Consider the following 17,810-nt stretch of genomic DNA (forward strand, 5'->3'; position numbering starts at 1 on the left):
TTTTTTTTTTTAACCTTAAAGGAGGTTTTTGGTCAAATCTACTAGTTTTCTCTTCTGATATTTGAGTTATGAGTAATAGAGAAGCCCTTTCCCATTTCAAGATTTAAAGTTTTCTCTTGTATATTTTTCTGGTGTTTTTTTTCTGTTTTTTTATTATGTTTGAATTTTTTTTTGAGATTTTATTTATTCATGAGAGACAGAGAGAAAGGTGGGGGGGGGGGGGCAGAGACACAGATATACAGGCAGAGGGAGAAGCAGACTCTATGCAGGGAGCCTGATGTGGGACTCCATCCCAGGACTTCAGGATCACACCCTGGGCCAAAGGCAGGCACTAAACCCCTGAGTCCCCCAGGGATCCCTTATGTTTGAATTTTTATCTTTCTGAATCTAAAATCTATCTTGAGAGAAAGAATGTAGAAACAATGTAACCTTTAAAAAATTTTTTTGATGGATGGCTTTTGTGTACTTTGTAGTCTAGTATAAGAAAATACCAAAAATATTTATATTCACACCTGTTGGTGTGATAATTTATGGTTTCTGCTTTTGGTATCATGCTTAAGTTTTTTCCACTCTTAAAATTATACAAATACCCACCTTTATTTTTTTTGCTATTTTTGTATATTTAAATCTTTACCTAAAAAGTATTTTAACATATGGTGAGTTGGTACCAAACTTATTTTCTACCCAGTTAACTAGCCCATTTTTCTGCTGCCATTTATTGAATCATTTCCTCACAGATTTCAAATGTTATCTTTAATATTCTCAAATTTGTGGGATCCTTGGGTGGCTCAGTGGTTTAGTGCCTGCCTTTGGCCCAGGGCATAATTCTGGAGTCCCCGATCAAGTCCCATGTCGGGCTCCCTGCATGGAGCCTGCTTCTCCCTCTGCCTGTGTCTCTACCTCTGTGTGTGTGTGTGTGTGTGTGTGTGTGTGTGTGCGTGTGTGTGTGTCTCTCATGAATAAATAAATAAAATCTTTTAAAAAAATTTCAAATTTGTATGTGTGGAACTGTTCCTTTTGTTTCATTGATTGCTCAGGTCCTTGTACTAATATCAATCATATTGTCAATTATTTGAAAAATAAAAATAGCAAGCAAAATAAAAATAAGGCTTGCTTTAAAAGACCCTAAGATGTATAATAAATTTAAAATATTTTTTTTGGCCATTCTTATATTCTCTTAAGAGTACTTTAAACTCACATGATCAGGGGCATCTGTGTGGCTCAGTAGTTGAGCATCTGCCTTCAGCTCAGGTCATGATCTTCAGGTCCTGGAGTCTTGCATTGGGCTTCCAGCAGGGAGACTGCTTCTCCCTCTGCCTATGTCTCTGCCTCTCTGTCTCTTGAATAAATAAGTAAAGTCTTAAAAAATATATAAACTCACATGATAAAGTAGTTTTTAAAATATATGCATTAATTTGGGGAGAATTAACATCTTTACCTTTAATAGTCTCGTGTAGAACATGGTATATTTTTTTTAATATTTTATGTTTCTCAGTTGATTTTTGTAATTTTCTTTGCAAGGGTTAAAAGTATATGCAGTGTGTATCATTATATCATTACACATATTACAGTAATATGTGTTATGTACTTTTAAAAAAAGAATAGTTGTTGGGGTACCTGGGTAGTTCAGTTGGTTAAGCGTCAGACTCTTGATTTTTGGCTCAGGTCATGATCTCTCAGAGGATTGTGATATCGAGATGAGTTGAGCTCTGTGGTGGGTATGGAACCTGCTTAAAATTTTCTCTCTCCTCCATCCACCCCTCCCTTTATACCTGCACATGCATACTTTGTCTCTCAAAGAAAAAAAAAGGTTAAAAGAGTACATTTTCAGTGCTCTCATCACAAGGAGAAATTTCTTTTTCTCTTGTTCTTTTTGTTGTAGCTCTATGAGAAAATAGGTGTTAGCTGCAGCTATTGTAATGATTTCACAATGTATGTAAATCCAGCCATCATGCTGTATGCATTAAACTTATACAGTAATATATATCAATTCTCAGCAAGGCTGGAAAAAATTTTTAGTAATTAAAAAATTTAATTTTTCATATAAAGTAAGAATTTAAATGGTTATCTCTGCTCATAATAGGTAATTTGGGGATTTATTTTCTTGTTCCCTGCCTGTTTTTTAAAAGTTTAATATTAGCATGTATAACTTCCTTATAATTAGGCACAATTCCAGAACACTAATGTGAAATGTTTTGAGTATAGTGATAAATGAAATACATTTAATACTTCCAATGAGAAAAATGAATTTGTTCATAAATACCACCTGAAAATAAAAGTCACTTAATGCTTTTTATCTGAATGAAAACAAATGTAACTTTAATTGTTCATAATAATTTTAAATGCCAGTTTATGTAACTATGGTGTCAAAAGCTGAGAAAATTTATGATTTCTATGAGTTTTTCTCTTAAGCAACAGTGGAATTTTTAAGTCAATATTAGTATTTCAAATACTGTAGAGTTGTTTTGTCAGTTGGCCATAAGCTAGTGGTTTAATTAACATCTAATATATCCCAGTAAACCTTATAGATATGGAATACAAAAATATTCACTTGTACTTTTAACCATAATTTTTTCACAGAGTAGATTTTCAGAAAAGGTGACTATTAAAGAAGAAAAAGAAAATATCTTTGAAGTTTACAAAAGGTTTGTACCATTTTTAATTATGTAATTTTAAAATAGTTACATAATTTGTATTTCGAGTGTGTTTTTCATTCTCTGCTCTATGTGCTTGGGCTACCATGCTGTGAGCCATACATAGAGATTATTAATCAGTGTATCAGGTATACCCAGATGTCAGGGATACTTTCAGTTAGTATAAAGCTGTGACAAAGATTTTTGAGCCATTAAAATATTTTTTGAGGAAGGAATAAGGAATAATGATAAAAGAAAAAAGAATGTGTACATGACCTTTGGGAAGGTAGAAAAGTGTCAGAAATCAGATGAATATTGCAGTTTGCAGGTATCTGACATGTTTGCAGTGATTAGTACTAAGAGTTACAGTACACTCACTTGAACATATGCCGATACCAAACTTAAAGGATACCTTGGAGATCACGATCCATCCTGCATGCCTGTTTTGCTGTTGGGGCAAGGTACACTGAGATCAGGTGACAAATGTGTTCAAGTCCTTTTGTGTTAAGGCAGTAGTTTTCAGTGTGATCCTTTATAGCAGCAGCATCAAGTGGGAACATGTTAGAAATGCAAATTACTTGGTTCCATTCCTGACCTGCTGAATCAGAAACTCTGGAGATGGGGCCCATCAGTCTGTGGTTCAGCAAGGCCACCAGCTGATCCTAATATGTGCTCAAGTTTGAGAACCACTGAATGAAGGAAAAGCCTAGGTGAGAATTAGATTGGCACAGAAATCCAGTATGATCCATGACCATTTGAAATTTTAAAAGGGAAAAAATGACAAAAGTTCCCTTTTTTTCCCTCTTATAGGCATTTTGCTTACAACGAAGTAGTGTCATTGCAGTCTGCAGAGTTTTATCATCAGTTTGGCTCTACCACAATGATCAGGAATGTGACATTGGAAAAGTCACTACATTACTCCAGGCTTTAGTCATTCAATCAAAAAGAAAATAATTTTACTAGATAATCTCTTCCATCTGTAAAATTCCATAATTCTTGTTTGTTCTATATTATTGTTCTTGTTTTGTTTTGAGGAATGTGGTGTTGATTGCATATATTAATGATGTCCCAAGTTGGAAAAAGAAGTGATAATCTCTTTCCTGTGTAATTTTTTAAAAAGATTTTATTTATTTATTTGAGAGAGAGCATGAGCAGAGGGAGGGACAGAGGGAGAAGCAGACTCCCTGCTGAGCCACCCAGGCACCCCTTGTGTAATTTTTAAGCTTTTTCAATGCTAACTAAGTTTCAGCTGTTGTAAGTGTGGCACCTTCTTTCTGTTTTTTTTTTTTTTTTTCTCCTCTCTGGCCCAGGGAACTCCAGCTGAAAAAGCTTAATAGAATTATTTTTAAGGTAAAATATTGTAGTATCTGAGTGATTTTCGCCTAAAAACTAAGTTCATTCATAACTATCAGTCAGCTTTGAGATACTTTCCACTTTCTCCTTTGCTTCTTTCTTTTTCTAAGTAAGTGAAGCTCCAGAAAACTCCTAAGTTTTTCTGAAACAGGTTATATAGGATCTCACATATTAAAATATAGTCAGAGCTGGTTAAATCTAAGCAACCAAGAACAGCACATTTTTTATACCTTCTTCCCCAAGGAAGCTCTCAGGTACCTGTATAAATTTATTAAATATGCTTGTTCTAAAGAATAATTCATAATTTATTTATTTTACTCTACTATCAATAGAATAATTGGATGATCTTTTCTGGATTAGAATGCTAGCCTAGTTCCTCCTCAGACTTTTTGTCTGGTGTGATCAAAAATACTCTGCTCTAGTTTTAACCCAACAACCTTTCTCCTACCCCTACCCTGGCCATTTAACAAGCACTGAAGAAGGCAAGAACACCTACTGAAGATACTGAAGAATCATAATATGGTAATAGTATACAGCATGGTGTATAACATATACATAGTGTGTTAGGTTGTGTTTCTACTTATTTGATTCTCATTACTTTAATGTTTCTAGAATTTTAAAATCTGATTTTGGCTTTTGTGCTCACACAGTGAAGATTCTAAAAATGCAGCGATCATGGTTGGTGAATGTCATTTGGCAGCACTGGTCCCAAAACCTCTGTGCTTATCAGTGCCACCTTTGAATCTGAGTGCTCATCAAGAAGACCTATTTCTAAAGCCCTGGATGAATGGTACTGTTATCTTAATAAAATTTTGTTGGCTTTTGATAACATAGAAACTGTATAGGAGATTTTTTTCATCAAAAACAAAAAAGTAAAAAAATATCAAAACACACTTAGAATATGTTAAAATTGGAAAGTTAGTATACCTTTACTTAGAACTTTAGATGGAATAATTTCTTAAATATCTGTGTTTGTGTGATAGCGGTAAAATATAGGATATACCTAAAATATTCATATCTTAGTTGAATATTTTAAAATTTTATAATGTATTTAGAATTTGTGTCAGGTTTTTTTGACAATCCATAATGCTTGAACAAAATAGGCTAGATTGAAGAATGAATTTAGAAGCAATAAAATTTCTTTGTGTAGCCCACACCTAATTCTTCTGTACTTTCCTATTACAGACTTTGTGCTGCCTGGTGTCTTGTGCTACAGCAGCATGCCCAGATGATTGTGTGTTTTATCTTAAAAAGCCTTAATGGTTCTTATAATGAAAATTACAGCAAAACTATGCAGCAGAAACTTGAGCTTGTTCCAAATTCACCTGATGCTACCAAGTGAAAAATGCAATTATTTAAAATAAAAAGTTTTTAAATTATTTTATCTTTAGAGAAAAACATTTCTAAATGTCCTAATTCTCATTTTGAAAGACCAACATTAAGGGATAGGATGCCTAGTGTATCAGTAGCTCAGGTGACCAAAACACAATACCATAGACTGGGTGGCCTAAATGACAGAAATTTATTTCCCACAGTTCTGGAGGCTAAGATCAAGGTTCTGGCAGGGTTCAGTTTCTGGCTCTTCCTGGTTTATGGATGGCTGCCTCCTTGCTAAGGCCTCACGTGGCCTTGCCTTGATACATGTGCATGGAGAAAGAGCAAGCTCTCTCATGTCTCTTCTTATAAAGACATTAATTCCATCTGATCAGTGTCTCACCCTTATGACCCCATTTCATTCTGTAAAAGGCCCGATCTTCAAATAAAGGGTTAGAGCTTGAACATATGAATTTGTAGGGGGTACATAGTTCATTTTGGTAATACCTAGGTTTGTCAGTTTCCTTAGAAATTTTAATTGTGTATCATATATGTGCGTTTAACATAAAGACTATTATTTAAATGCTGTGTTCAGTACTGCTATATAAAGCTTTTAAGAAAGTATCTTCAGCTTAAAATTAGTTTAAGATTTTACATTTAGGCCTAGAAATACTTAAGGAGCATTTTTTATTTCACAGGCACACACTGTAGCATCATAGTCTGTGAACAGAGTATGAGTAGTCCAAAGTAAAACTTTAAAGCAGATAGTAGTGGTAATATTTCATTGTTATGAAGGGAAGAAACTAACATAATGATGTGTGATGTCATTCTTAATCACTTCTAGATTTCAAATTTCCAGGAAAACATTCTTTCCTAAAGCTGCAGAGTCCTGAAACTTGTGAAATTTTTAAGAGGGAAAAAAATGTAGGGGTAAGTCCCCCATTAAAAAAAATAATAATCCTATAAAAGCACATATTTTGGTTGTATTTCCCTATCATTTTTTTTAAGCACTTCTGGCCATTTACAGATTTTGAATGGCAGTTGGTGGTAAAAAGCAGAAAATGAGTAGTGACTCCGAGGATATTCACAAATAATGTTAAGAAGTTGAAAGAAGGCTGGGTGGGTAGGGTGGAGAGTGAATATACAAAACAAAATATAGGATGGATAGTTCCCTGTGATGGAAGAGAAAGCTAATGATTTAATTAAAGCAGTTTATAGAGAAAGTTTGTTGTAAATATTTTTATTCCGTCATATCTTTGTTACTCAGAAAAGCTGTGGAAAATTTGGATTCTAAGTAAATGCATCTGAAATATGCATATTATAATAGAATAGCTTCTTATAAAAGCAAAAGGGGCCAGGTATATGAGAAAGGGGAGGGAATGCATAAACTTTTAAAAACATGTAACGTAAAACAGTAGTAACTGGAATATTTTACACTGAAGGAAATTGCAAAAATTCGACATCATTTAAAATTTTTGTTTTCATCATTTTAAAAATATCAATTGTTTGGAGTTTTACTTTATCAAGTCAGCAATTTGTCTTGATACTCTTTTGGGTGTATATATTTCTGGTTCCTTCAAATGCTTTCTCACTTGATTATGGTGTTTTGTAATTAACATAAAAAGAAAATATATCTAATTTTCTAGGTGTTCCAGAAGCCCCTAGGGTTGATGCTACCCCATAGATATTGCAAATTTCATTTTAATACATTACGTGGCTGTGAACGATCACAATGCAAGTTTGCTCATGTGCCTGAGCAAGGGGATGAAAAGGTAAAATATGTAATGTCTGTGAAGTAGAGATTGTTTTAATAATCATCTGTTATATGTTTAATTCAGATTTTCTTTGACTCCTGCTAGCATAGATGAGCTTTGCCTAGTTTTGTACTTTATATAAATGAAATCATACAATCTGTATTCTTATTTTTAGTTTCTTTTTGTTCAATATTTTTGAGATTCATCTATATTTTTTAGTTATAAACATTTCTTTCTCATTGCTGTATAATAAATATTCCAGTGTGCGAGTATATCAAAATTATTTTATTGATAAATATTACTTTTGATTCATTTGGGTGGTTTCTAAACCTGCCTGTCTTTTGGTGGATATATATGTGTGTGTGTATATATATATGTATGTATATACATATATATAAACACACACTTTCTGATGGGTTATACTTAAAACTGGAATTGCTGGTTCATAGGATCTGCATATGTACAACTTTAGTCAATATTGCCAAGCAGATTTCTGAAGTGGTCTGCCAAATTACACTCTCACCAGCAATGTTGAAGTGTTCTGGTTGATTCATAGCCTTACCAGCTCTTGGTATTTATCAGCCTTTTAATTTTAACCATTCTGGTGGGTGGGGAGTGATGCCTTCCCTGATGATGATTGATGAAGCTGAGCATCTTTCAAAATCATTAGATGCTTGGATACCCTCTTTTTGGAAATATCTAAGTATTTTGCCTATATTCTATGGGATTGTCTTTTTCTTTCTTTTTTTTTTTTTTTTTAAGATTTTATTTATTTATGAGAGACAGAGAGAGAAAGAGAGAGAGAGGCAGAGGGAGAAGCAGGCTCCATGCAGGGAGCCCGACGTGGGACTCGATCCCAGGACTCCAGGATCAGGCCCTGGGCTGAAGGCGGTGCTAAACCGCTGAGCTACCCAGGCTGCCCGGATTGCCTTTTTCTTATCTGTCTTAAGAATTCTTTATATTTTCTGGGTGTAAGTTCTCTGTTGGATATGTGTATGGCAGGTAACTCTTACTAGTGTACTGGTTGCCTTTTCACCCTCTTTAAAAGTGTCTTTTGGTAAACAGAATTTCTTAATTTTTATATAGCCCAGTTTTGTTGATTTTCTTAACCTTTTTTTTTTTTTTTTTTGTCCTGTTGAAGAAATAGTTGCCAAGATCTTGTTTTTTTGTTTTTTTTTTGTTTGTTTGTTTGTTTGTTTGTTTTTAAGGTCCAATGTTTTATCTTTGTATTTAGAATACTAAGCCATCATTAAGGAGGGCACATGATGTGGTAAGCACTGGGTGTTACATGCTACTGATGAATTATTGAACTCTACATCTGAAACTAATGTACTATATATTGGCTAACTGAATTTAAGTTTAAAAAAAAAAAACACTAAGCCACCTGGAATTGATTTTTTTTGTTTATTATGTGAAGAAAAGGTCAAGATAAATATTTTTTCCTGTGTGGATCCCTAGATGACCCAACACCATTTACTAAAAAAAGACCATTTTTCCCCCCACTGCACTGCAGGGTCACCATGTCACAAACCAGCTGATTCTATATGAGCGTGTCTATTTCTAGGCTCTCTATTCTAATCCATTGGTAAATGGATTTATCCTTGCATGAGTAAAGTTATTTTTTTAAATGACCTAAATAAGATTTTTTAAAAATTTCAGATACTCAAGGATTTCTTCCTTTCCCCCATTGCTTGCTAATCTAGGCTATTTCCTTGACCTTTTCTTTTTCAGAGCATCTCTAGAATAAGGTTTTTGTAGTGAGTTCAATATGCATTTCAAATCTGTGAGTTAACCTAACTTCAACTTTTTATGCCATTGCTTTAAGTTTACTTAAAAAAATAGAATAAAAAAAGGAATAAAAAAATAGAATAAACAGAAAGATAGGATAGAAATTTGTCTTTTATGAAATATAAAAAGAATATAAAAAGGTAATATGTTTTTCATTACTTGTAGGTTTGTATGGATGTGTTTAAGAAATATATAAGTATCAACGAGCTGTGTTTGCTACAACGTGCAGGTATGAGACAATGGAATGATTACTATAAATTCATGAATGTGAGTGTTTCAAACAATGTGCTATTGTATTTTATAGTTTGAAAGTAACTTCAGTACTTTAAAGTATGAAAACTGAATGCCTTAGAGTGGCTCTGCTGGTCTTAGAAAGGATTAAAAATAAGTGTGCCATTTTGGTTACTAAAAAAATTAGAATCCACCTAACACTATAGTTCTCTTACGTACTAATATTTGCATGGATGTATAGGTATAAGAAAAAATAATACTGTTAATTGGCTTAAAATCTTTCTGAAGGGATGTTTCAGAAACTGAAATCTTTCCTACTTCTTATCCTCTTAACACTTACCTCTTTGAGGCCAGTACACTTCCATACTGAATTCTGTGTAAGTCCCTAAACAGGCCAGGCTCTGTTATAATATCACAGCCACTGTACCTGCTCTCTATCTGGGATGCCTTTCTTCCATCCCTCTTCCCTATAGCAAAGACCTATTTATCTTTCAAATCTTAGTCCTAGGAAATAGCAGATTGCTGATTGCTACTTCTGATCACAGAGGTGCAAAGAGATGGGCAGCTATTATTATTCTACTTTTTCCCATTGTCTTAAGCCTCTCTTCTTCCTGCTAAAGTGACTTCCAAACAATTTAAAGAGCTAGCACTCTTTTTTTTACCTTGTCTTTCATTTTTCTTTTTCCCCATTTCGGAGCCAAGTCTTAGAGACTAGGATATTCAAAAACAACTGCATGCATATATTGGGGAAACTAAAAAGTGACTGCATGAGAAAGGCTCACTAAAGAAATGATAAGACCTTAAATTTACTTCAGACTGATCCTCCCCACAGAACATACAACAATAAAAAAACAAAAGCAGGGATCTCTGGGTGGCGCAGCGGTTTGGCGCCTGCCTTTGGCCCAGGGCGCAATCCTGGAGACCCGGGATCGAATCCCACATTGGGCTCCCGGTGCATGGAGCCTGCTTTCCCTCTGCCTGTGTCTCTGCCTCTCTCTCTCTGTGTGACTATCATAAATAAATAAAAAAATAAAAAATAAATAAAAACAAAAGCAGTAAACAGAAACAATAACAAAACAACAGGCCCTGGGGGAAGGGAGAGAATCTGAGCTCTTGCAGTTACCAGTTATTAGATTAAAATGCCCACTTTCAACAAAAAAGTCACAAGGTATACAAAGAAATAGGAAAAAGTACAGCCCACTCAAAGGAAAAAATGTATCAATAGAAACTATCCCTGTAAAAGATCTAATGGCAGATAGTTGAGATAGTGACTTCAAAACAACTGTCTTAAAGATGTTTAACATACTTACAAAGATATAGAGGAAGTAAAGAAAATGATGTATGAACAAAGTGGAAATATTAATAAAGAGAGGTTAAGAAAACTCAAAAAAAAAAACTGGAGCTGAAAAAGTACAATAACAAGTAAAAAGTTTACTACAAGGATTCAAAGGCAGATTTAAGCAGGCAAAAAATCAGCAAACTTGAAGATAAGACAATAGAAATTACTGAGTTCAAAGAAGAGAGAAAAGAAAGATTGAAGAAAAGTGAACAACAGCCTAAGGGACCTGTGGGATTCTGTTAAATAGATAAATATATACATTGTGTGAATCCCAGAAGGAGAAGAAAAAGAGGGAGGCAGAAAGAGTATGTAAACAGACTGGCTGAAAACTTCCCAAATTTGATGAAAGTCATGAATATAAATGTCCAAAAAGCTTAACAAACTCCAAGTAAGATGATGAACTCAAAGAAACTCACACCAAAACACATTATAATCAAAGTTTCAAAAGCCAAAGACAGTCTTGAAGGCAGCTGGAGAGAAGCAAATCATCACATCCAAGGGATCCTCAATAAGATTATAAGCAAATTTCTCATTAGAAACTAGAGGTCAAAAGATAGCCAATATTTTCAACATGCTTCAGGAAATTTTCTGTCGACCAGGAACCCTATATCTAGCAAAACTACCCTTCAAAAATAAAGGAGAAATTAAGACCTTTTCAGATAAGTAGAAGCTGGGAGAGTTCATTTCCCGTAGACCTGCCCTGCATGAAATGATCAAGGGAGTCCCACATGGTGAAATGAAAGAACACATAGTCACTCAAGGTCATGTGGAGAAATAATGGTCTCAATAGAGGTAGTAAATACATGGACAATAGTAAAAGTTAGTAATTATTTAAACAATAGTTTGTAACTGCTATTCTGTTTTCTTCTCTATGATTAAAGAGACTAAAACAGTTAAAGAAAAAAAAAATAAAAATAAAAAAAAAAATAAAAAAATAAATAAATAAATAAATAAAAAAAACAGTTAAAGAAAAAAATTATTAGTGTAAAAAGTAGTAGTATTGCAAATTTGATAACTACAAATCTTCTCTTCTATATAATTTAAGAGCCTCATGCATTTTAAAAAACTGTTAATGTTTGGGACACACAGTATGTAAAAATGTAATTTTATGACTTAACTGAAAAGGGTAGGGATGGAGTTTTGTAAAAAAAAAAAGCAGTTTTTGTATGTTACTGAAGTTAAGCTGGTATTAGTTCATATTAGAGTGTTACGACTTTAGGATGTTAAATGTAATCCTCATGGTAATCACAAAGAAAATAGCTATAGAATAAACACAAAAAGGAATTTAAACATTTAATTAAAAACATCAACTAAACAAAGACAATAGTAATGCAGAAAATAAAGAACAAAAAAGCTACAAGTATGCAAATAGGAAACAACAAAATACAGAAGTCCTTCCTTACTGTATGCTAACTAACAAAATTTAAATTTAAAAAGTTATATTTGTTTATATCATACTATAGTCTGTTAAGTATACAATAATTTTTTAAAAAGTGTATATACCTTAACCTTCATTGCTAAAAAACTCTAGCCATCATCCAAAGCCCTCAGTGAGTCCCAGTCACTGATCACAGATGACTACAACAGATGTAATAATGAAAAAGTTTGAAATATTTCGAGAATTACCAAAATGTGACACAGAGACATACAGTGAGCAGTACTGTTGGGAAAATGGTGCCAGTAGACTTACTTTATTTAGGGTTCCTGCAATCCTTTAATTTGTAAAAGATGCAAAATCTGCAAAGTGCAATAAAATGAAGTACAATAAAACAAGGTAGGCCTGTACCAAGGTAGGTCTTTCATAAAAGTGAAGTGGGTGGTATAAAGCATACTCTAGAAAGTGAGGGAAACCTGTATATGAAAACCTATTGCAGAAAGCATACTCAGTGGTGAAAGACCAAAACTCTTCCCCTTAAGATCAGGAACAAAGGCAAGGGTACCCATTTTCATCATTTCTGTTCAAACTAAAACTGGAAGATTTATAATCCAGAATGATCAGACGAGGCAAAGAAATAAAATGCATCCATTTCGGAAAAGAAGTAAAATTAACTCTGCACATTATCAACAATAGCCAAATTATGGAAAGAGCCCAAGATAAAGAAGATGTGGTGTGTGTATACACATACATATATATAACAGAATATTTGTTTTTAAGATTTTACTTATTTATTCATGAGAGACATAGGCAGAGGGAGAAGCAAGCTCCATGCAGGGAGCCCGACATGGGACTTGATCCTGGGTCTCCAGGATCACACCCTGAGCTGAAGGTAGCACTAAACTGCTGAGCCACCCAGACTGCCCTATATAACAGAATATTCAGCCATCAAAAAGAATAAAATCTTGCCATTTGCAACAACAAGGATGGAGCTAGAGTGTATTGTACTAAGTGAAATAAGTCAGTCAGAGAAATATAAATACCATATGATTTCACTCATTTGTGGAATTTAAGAAAACATGACCATAGGGGAAGGGAGGAAAAAAAGAGGGAAGCAAATAATTAGATACTCTTAACTACAGAGAATAAACTGAGGGTTGGTGAAGGAGAGATGGGTGGGGGGATAGGCTAAATGGGTGATGGGTATAAGGAGGGCACTTGTGATGAACACTGGCTGTTCTATGTAAGTGATAAATCACTAAGTTTTACACTTGAAACCAATTTTACTATGTTAACTAACTAGAATTTAAATAAAAACTTGAAATAAAAAAAATTACCTGTTTGCAAATAATATGATCTTACATGTAGAAACTCTAAAGATTCCACCAAAAAACCCGTTAGAACTAAAATATAAATTCAGCAAAGTAGCAGTATATGGATTGAACATGCAAAAATCACTTGCATTTCTATATATTCAGAAAACAATCTGAAAAAGAAATAAAAGCATTTCAATTTATAGTAGCACCAAAAATAATAAAATATTTAGGAATTAACTAAGGAAATGAAAGATATGTCATTGCTGAAAGAAATTAGACAGAAACTAGTAGAAACAAATCTCATGTTCACGGATTGGAAGACTTCATACTATTTTTTTTTTTTTAAAGAATTTATTTGTTCATGAGAGACAGAAAGAGGCAGAGACACAGGTAGAGGGAGAAGCAGGCTCCATGCAGGGATCCTGACATGGGACTCGATCCCTGGTCTCCACCAGGATCACACCCTGGGCTGAAGGCGGCGCTAAACCCCTGAGCCACCCAGGCTGCCCATGACTTCATATTGTTAAAATGTCCATACTACATAAGTGATCTACTGGAAATTCAGTGCAATCCCTATCAAAATACCAATGACTTTTTTTTTCCAGAATTAGAAAAACTAAAAATTCATATTTTATTGCAAGGAACCCCAAAATGAGTATAAAAAACAATCTTGAAAATAAAACTGGAGGACTTGAAAACTTCCTACAAAAGCTTCCTACAAAGCTAGAGTAATAAACAAGACTGCAGTATTGGCATAAAGACAGACATATAAACCAATTGGATAGAATAGAGAGCCCAGACAAAACCCCTCATATCAAATGATTCTAGGCAATGGTTCCAAGACAACTCAATGGGGAAAAGGATAGTTTCTTCGACAAGTGGTGCTGGGAATACTGGATAGCTACATGCTAAAGAATAAAATTAAACCCTTACCTGACACTCTATACAAAAACCAATTCAAAATGGATCAAAGATCCTAATATAAGACCTACAACAATAAACCCCTTAAAAGAAGTCATAAGGACAGAAGCTTAACAACACTGGTTTGGCAGTAATTTCTCAGATATGACACCAGAAACACAGACAACAAAAGAAAAAGACAAATTGGACTTCATGAAAATTTTAAAATTTTGTCCATTAAAAGACAGTATCTGACAGAATGGGAGAAAATATTTGCAAATCATATATCTAACAATGGATTAACATCCAAAATATATAGAGAATTCCTAAAAACTCAACAGCAAAAAAGCAAGCTGATTCGGAAATAGGCAGGGGTGCCTGGTTGGCTCAGTCAGTTAAGCCTCTGCATTTAGCTCAGATCATGAATCTGGAGTCCTGGGATTGAGCCCCATGTCAGGCTCCCTGCTCGGCGAGGAGTCTGCTTCTCCCTCTCTCTGCTCCTATCCCTCCGCTTCTCCCCCTGCTCATGCTTACATGCTCTCTCTTTCTGTGACTCTCTCAAATAAAATCTTTTAAAAAGCAGCAGCGGGGATCCCTGGGTGGCGCAGCGGTTTGGTGCCTGCCTTTGGCCCAGGGCGCGATCCTGGAGACCCGGGATCGAATCCCACGTCGGGCTCCCGGTGCATGGAGCCTGCTTCTCCCTCTGCCTGTGTCTCTGCCTCATTCTCTCTCTCTCTCTGTGACTATCACAAATAAATAAAAATTTAAAAAAAAATTAAATAAATAAATAAATAAATAGCAGCACCAAGTAATCCAGATGGTAGTAAGTATTTTGGGCAGAAATAACTACACTAAAATAAAACCCAAGGTAATTTTTATTAAGGCAGTTTCAGCTAGGGTATAGAGATTCTGACCTGTAAAAGTTTGCAATGGGGAAAAAAATAATCCATGAGTGATCCCTTAAAATAATTTTACCAAAATAATGGGAAAAAATTAGAAATGGTTTAAGTGTTGTTATAGAAAGTAAATTAAGTTGGATTAACATTAAGAAATTACTTTCTGAGAGGAAATTAGTATACTTTTTAGTAGAATGTTCATAATCATAACTGGAATAAAAAATATCTCTAGGATCAACATGTTGGTGGGGTTAAAAACAAGAAGGGGTATGTATACAAATAGTCTGTATCCATCCCCAAATTATACAGTTTCTCATACATGACCAAGCCTGGCCTGAAGAATCCCTGAGAGTGTGGCTCCCTCAGAGTTCCAAGGATACCATGTTGTATGAGGCAGCTAACCTATTTCTTGTGGTTAGCACATAAGTTAGCTCCCACTCTAGTGCCTACTATGCTTGGTTGACTTCAAATGTTACTGTCATTAACTTTTATTTTAATTTACTTTCATCAAATATTGCTGATACAGAAGTGTACCTTTCAAGAAGATAAATTTACACTGCTTGATTTTTAAATATAGAAAATTTGTCTAATTTAGGAAAGATAAGTATCTTGATATCAGCAAATGATTTTTATATTTTTTTTATTTTTAGTCAACACATTTATGGATTACTACAGAAAGTTTCCGCCGGGTATACACTTTGATTTGCAAGTGCTAAATGACCTTCTAAATTCTTTACTCAAACATTGTTTATTGAAAGAAGTATTTCAGGTAGTGAACCTCAGCATAATGGTTAAAATGCTGGTAAGTAACCTGAAAATCTATGCTTTTTAGTATTGTAAGTAAATTTGTTATATTTCTTGTTTGTATAATTTATCAATTAAATCTTTGGGTTTATTGAATAATTCCTAGAGAACGCTTTTATTTTCAGCTTAAATGAAAGAAGACATGAAAATGAGTATAATTTTTTGTTTTATCCAGCCTGCTTTGAAAATATTGCTAAAAATATTTGAACATGTGGCAACTATGAAATTAAGGAATGCTGTACCTGCTTTAATAGATATATTTTGCAAGGTATGCTTTATCACTTTTATTCTCTGATACTGAATAACCAAGAAAATAATTCTTTCCACTTACACTCTTAAACTGCCTTTTACTTACATTCTTGATGCCAAAGAATTCTGTTTTCAGAAATGTTCTTTTTCTCTTGAAAGAGGATTTATAAACAGACTCCAGTGACTGATGGGCCTTCCCCTTAAATAGTAAATCGTTCTAAGCACTCCAGGTGACTTCTTTCTGATTTGTAAAGTCATCTCTACACCTTAAAGATGATTAAAGAAAACTCTTTATCAAAAGATATGAGGTCATTTATAACAAAAATCAATACACAGATCAATATATACATAGAAAATCATGACCCAAACAAAGTAAGAAAAACAAAGAAACATGGAGGTTAGGAATTAATTTTATAGTTGGCACCAAAAAAAAAAAAAAAAAAAAAAAAGAAAAAGAAAAAAGAATTTTATGGCTTTCTAAAATTATATTAAAATATGTACTTTTGGCTGCTTACTGGTATTTAGCACTGCCCAGCCATCCATTTCAGAACAGGCTGATAACAAGAACCACCCCTCTCGCCCACCCTTTCTATAAGGAGCAGCATTGGAACCACTCTAGCAGAATATACAAGTATTTCGGTGAATACCTCTAGATCCACATTACAAAACTTGACAGAAGTATCTGCCTGGAAATTTTTTAAGCTAGAAATTACTTATCACCACTAGTAGTTTTAGAAAACCTCAGTTTGATATGTCTCAGGAAGTTTACAATCTGGGATAACTTACAAAAACAAGTGCTAGGCTAAAGACTAAATGTCTACCAAACAGGAGGTGTGGATGATAAATTCATTGAGATAACTTGGAAAACAAAGAATATTCAAGTTTTGAATTCAAACATTATTTTCATTTTCACTTTAAATTCTTAAGGTATCTAACTGTGGTTTTCAGATATTGGAAGAAAATATACTTCAGGGGGTTTTTTTGTTTTGTTTTTTTGTTTTTGTTTTTTTACTTCAAGTTTTTTTTTTTTTTAAGATTTTATTTATTTATTCATCAGAGAGAGAGAGAGAGAGGCAGAGACACAGGCAGAGGGAGAAGCAGGCTCCATGCAGGGAGCCCGATGTGGGACTTGATCCCGGGTCTCCAGGATCATGCCCTGGGGTGAAGGTGGCGCTAAACCACGGAGCCACCCGGGCTTCCCTACTTCAAGTTTTTTAAGTGAATTTTAGTTCTACTTGTTTTAGTTTTTCCACCAATCCCCTAGTTGTTACATACTGGTTTTCAACTCTTCCATATTTGTATAAGAATAAATACCTTTTTTTTTTTTTTTTTGGTCTTCTACAGTTTGTTGAAGCTGGGATGGTGTTTGACCCAGAGCACTTTAACTATATAGTCAAGCTCTTATACCAACTACAGGCTTCCCAACAAGAAATAACTGCAGTTCTGGAGATGAAATCCAGGTAAGAAAAGTGATTATAACTAAAGTTAAACTTAACATACACATTTTTTTGTGATATATATATATTTTTTACAGACTTGGAAAGGGTGAAAGCAAAGCACTTATTTATCACTGTATTCCAAACATCGAGCTAGCGACCCATCATAAGCCTTTCTTTCATCTCTTGGCTATGTCCTAGTCACATTGTCATTAGTCAGGCTGCTTCTAGACAGCCTTCCTAGCCAGCCTCACCAAATCTTTCCAGTACCTGATCCACCTCAGTGTTTGGCACATCAACTGTAAAAAGAACCTCTTATCCTGTTTCAGAACTTAATGCACCTTCTTTTATGTGTATAAAGTACCTCAATTCTTTTTTTTTTTCTTTCACTTCTTTTCATGTTAGCTATGTAAAATACTTTA

The 17,810-nt window shown here is 34.1% G+C and overlaps 1 protein-coding gene across 2 annotated transcripts in view; it reads left to right on the forward strand.

The window, feature by feature from the left end:
- TOPAZ1 (testis and ovary specific TOPAZ 1) overlaps positions 1-17,810 on the forward strand; it is a 77,891-nt gene that overhangs the window by 22,202 nt on the left and 37,879 nt on the right. For both annotated transcript variants that reach the window (XM_077865999.1, XM_077866000.1), the window contains 8 exons: positions 2,581-2,645; positions 4,637-4,776; positions 6,145-6,230; positions 6,947-7,072; positions 9,008-9,071; positions 15,550-15,701; positions 15,879-15,971; positions 17,297-17,412. In XM_077865999.1, the coding sequence (XP_077722125.1) occupies positions 2,581-2,645; positions 4,637-4,776; positions 6,145-6,230; positions 6,947-7,072; positions 9,008-9,071; positions 15,550-15,701; positions 15,879-15,971; positions 17,297-17,412 (842 nt within the window). The remainder of the gene's footprint in view (positions 1-2,580; positions 2,646-4,636; positions 4,777-6,144; positions 6,231-6,946; positions 7,073-9,007; positions 9,072-15,549; positions 15,702-15,878; positions 15,972-17,296; positions 17,413-17,810) is intronic.

The sequence above is a fragment of the Canis aureus genome, chromosome 22, assembly GCF_053574225.1.
Source record: "Canis aureus isolate CA01 chromosome 22, VMU_Caureus_v.1.0, whole genome shotgun sequence".
Classification (NCBI taxonomy): Eukaryota; Metazoa; Chordata; class Mammalia; order Carnivora; family Canidae; genus Canis; species Canis aureus.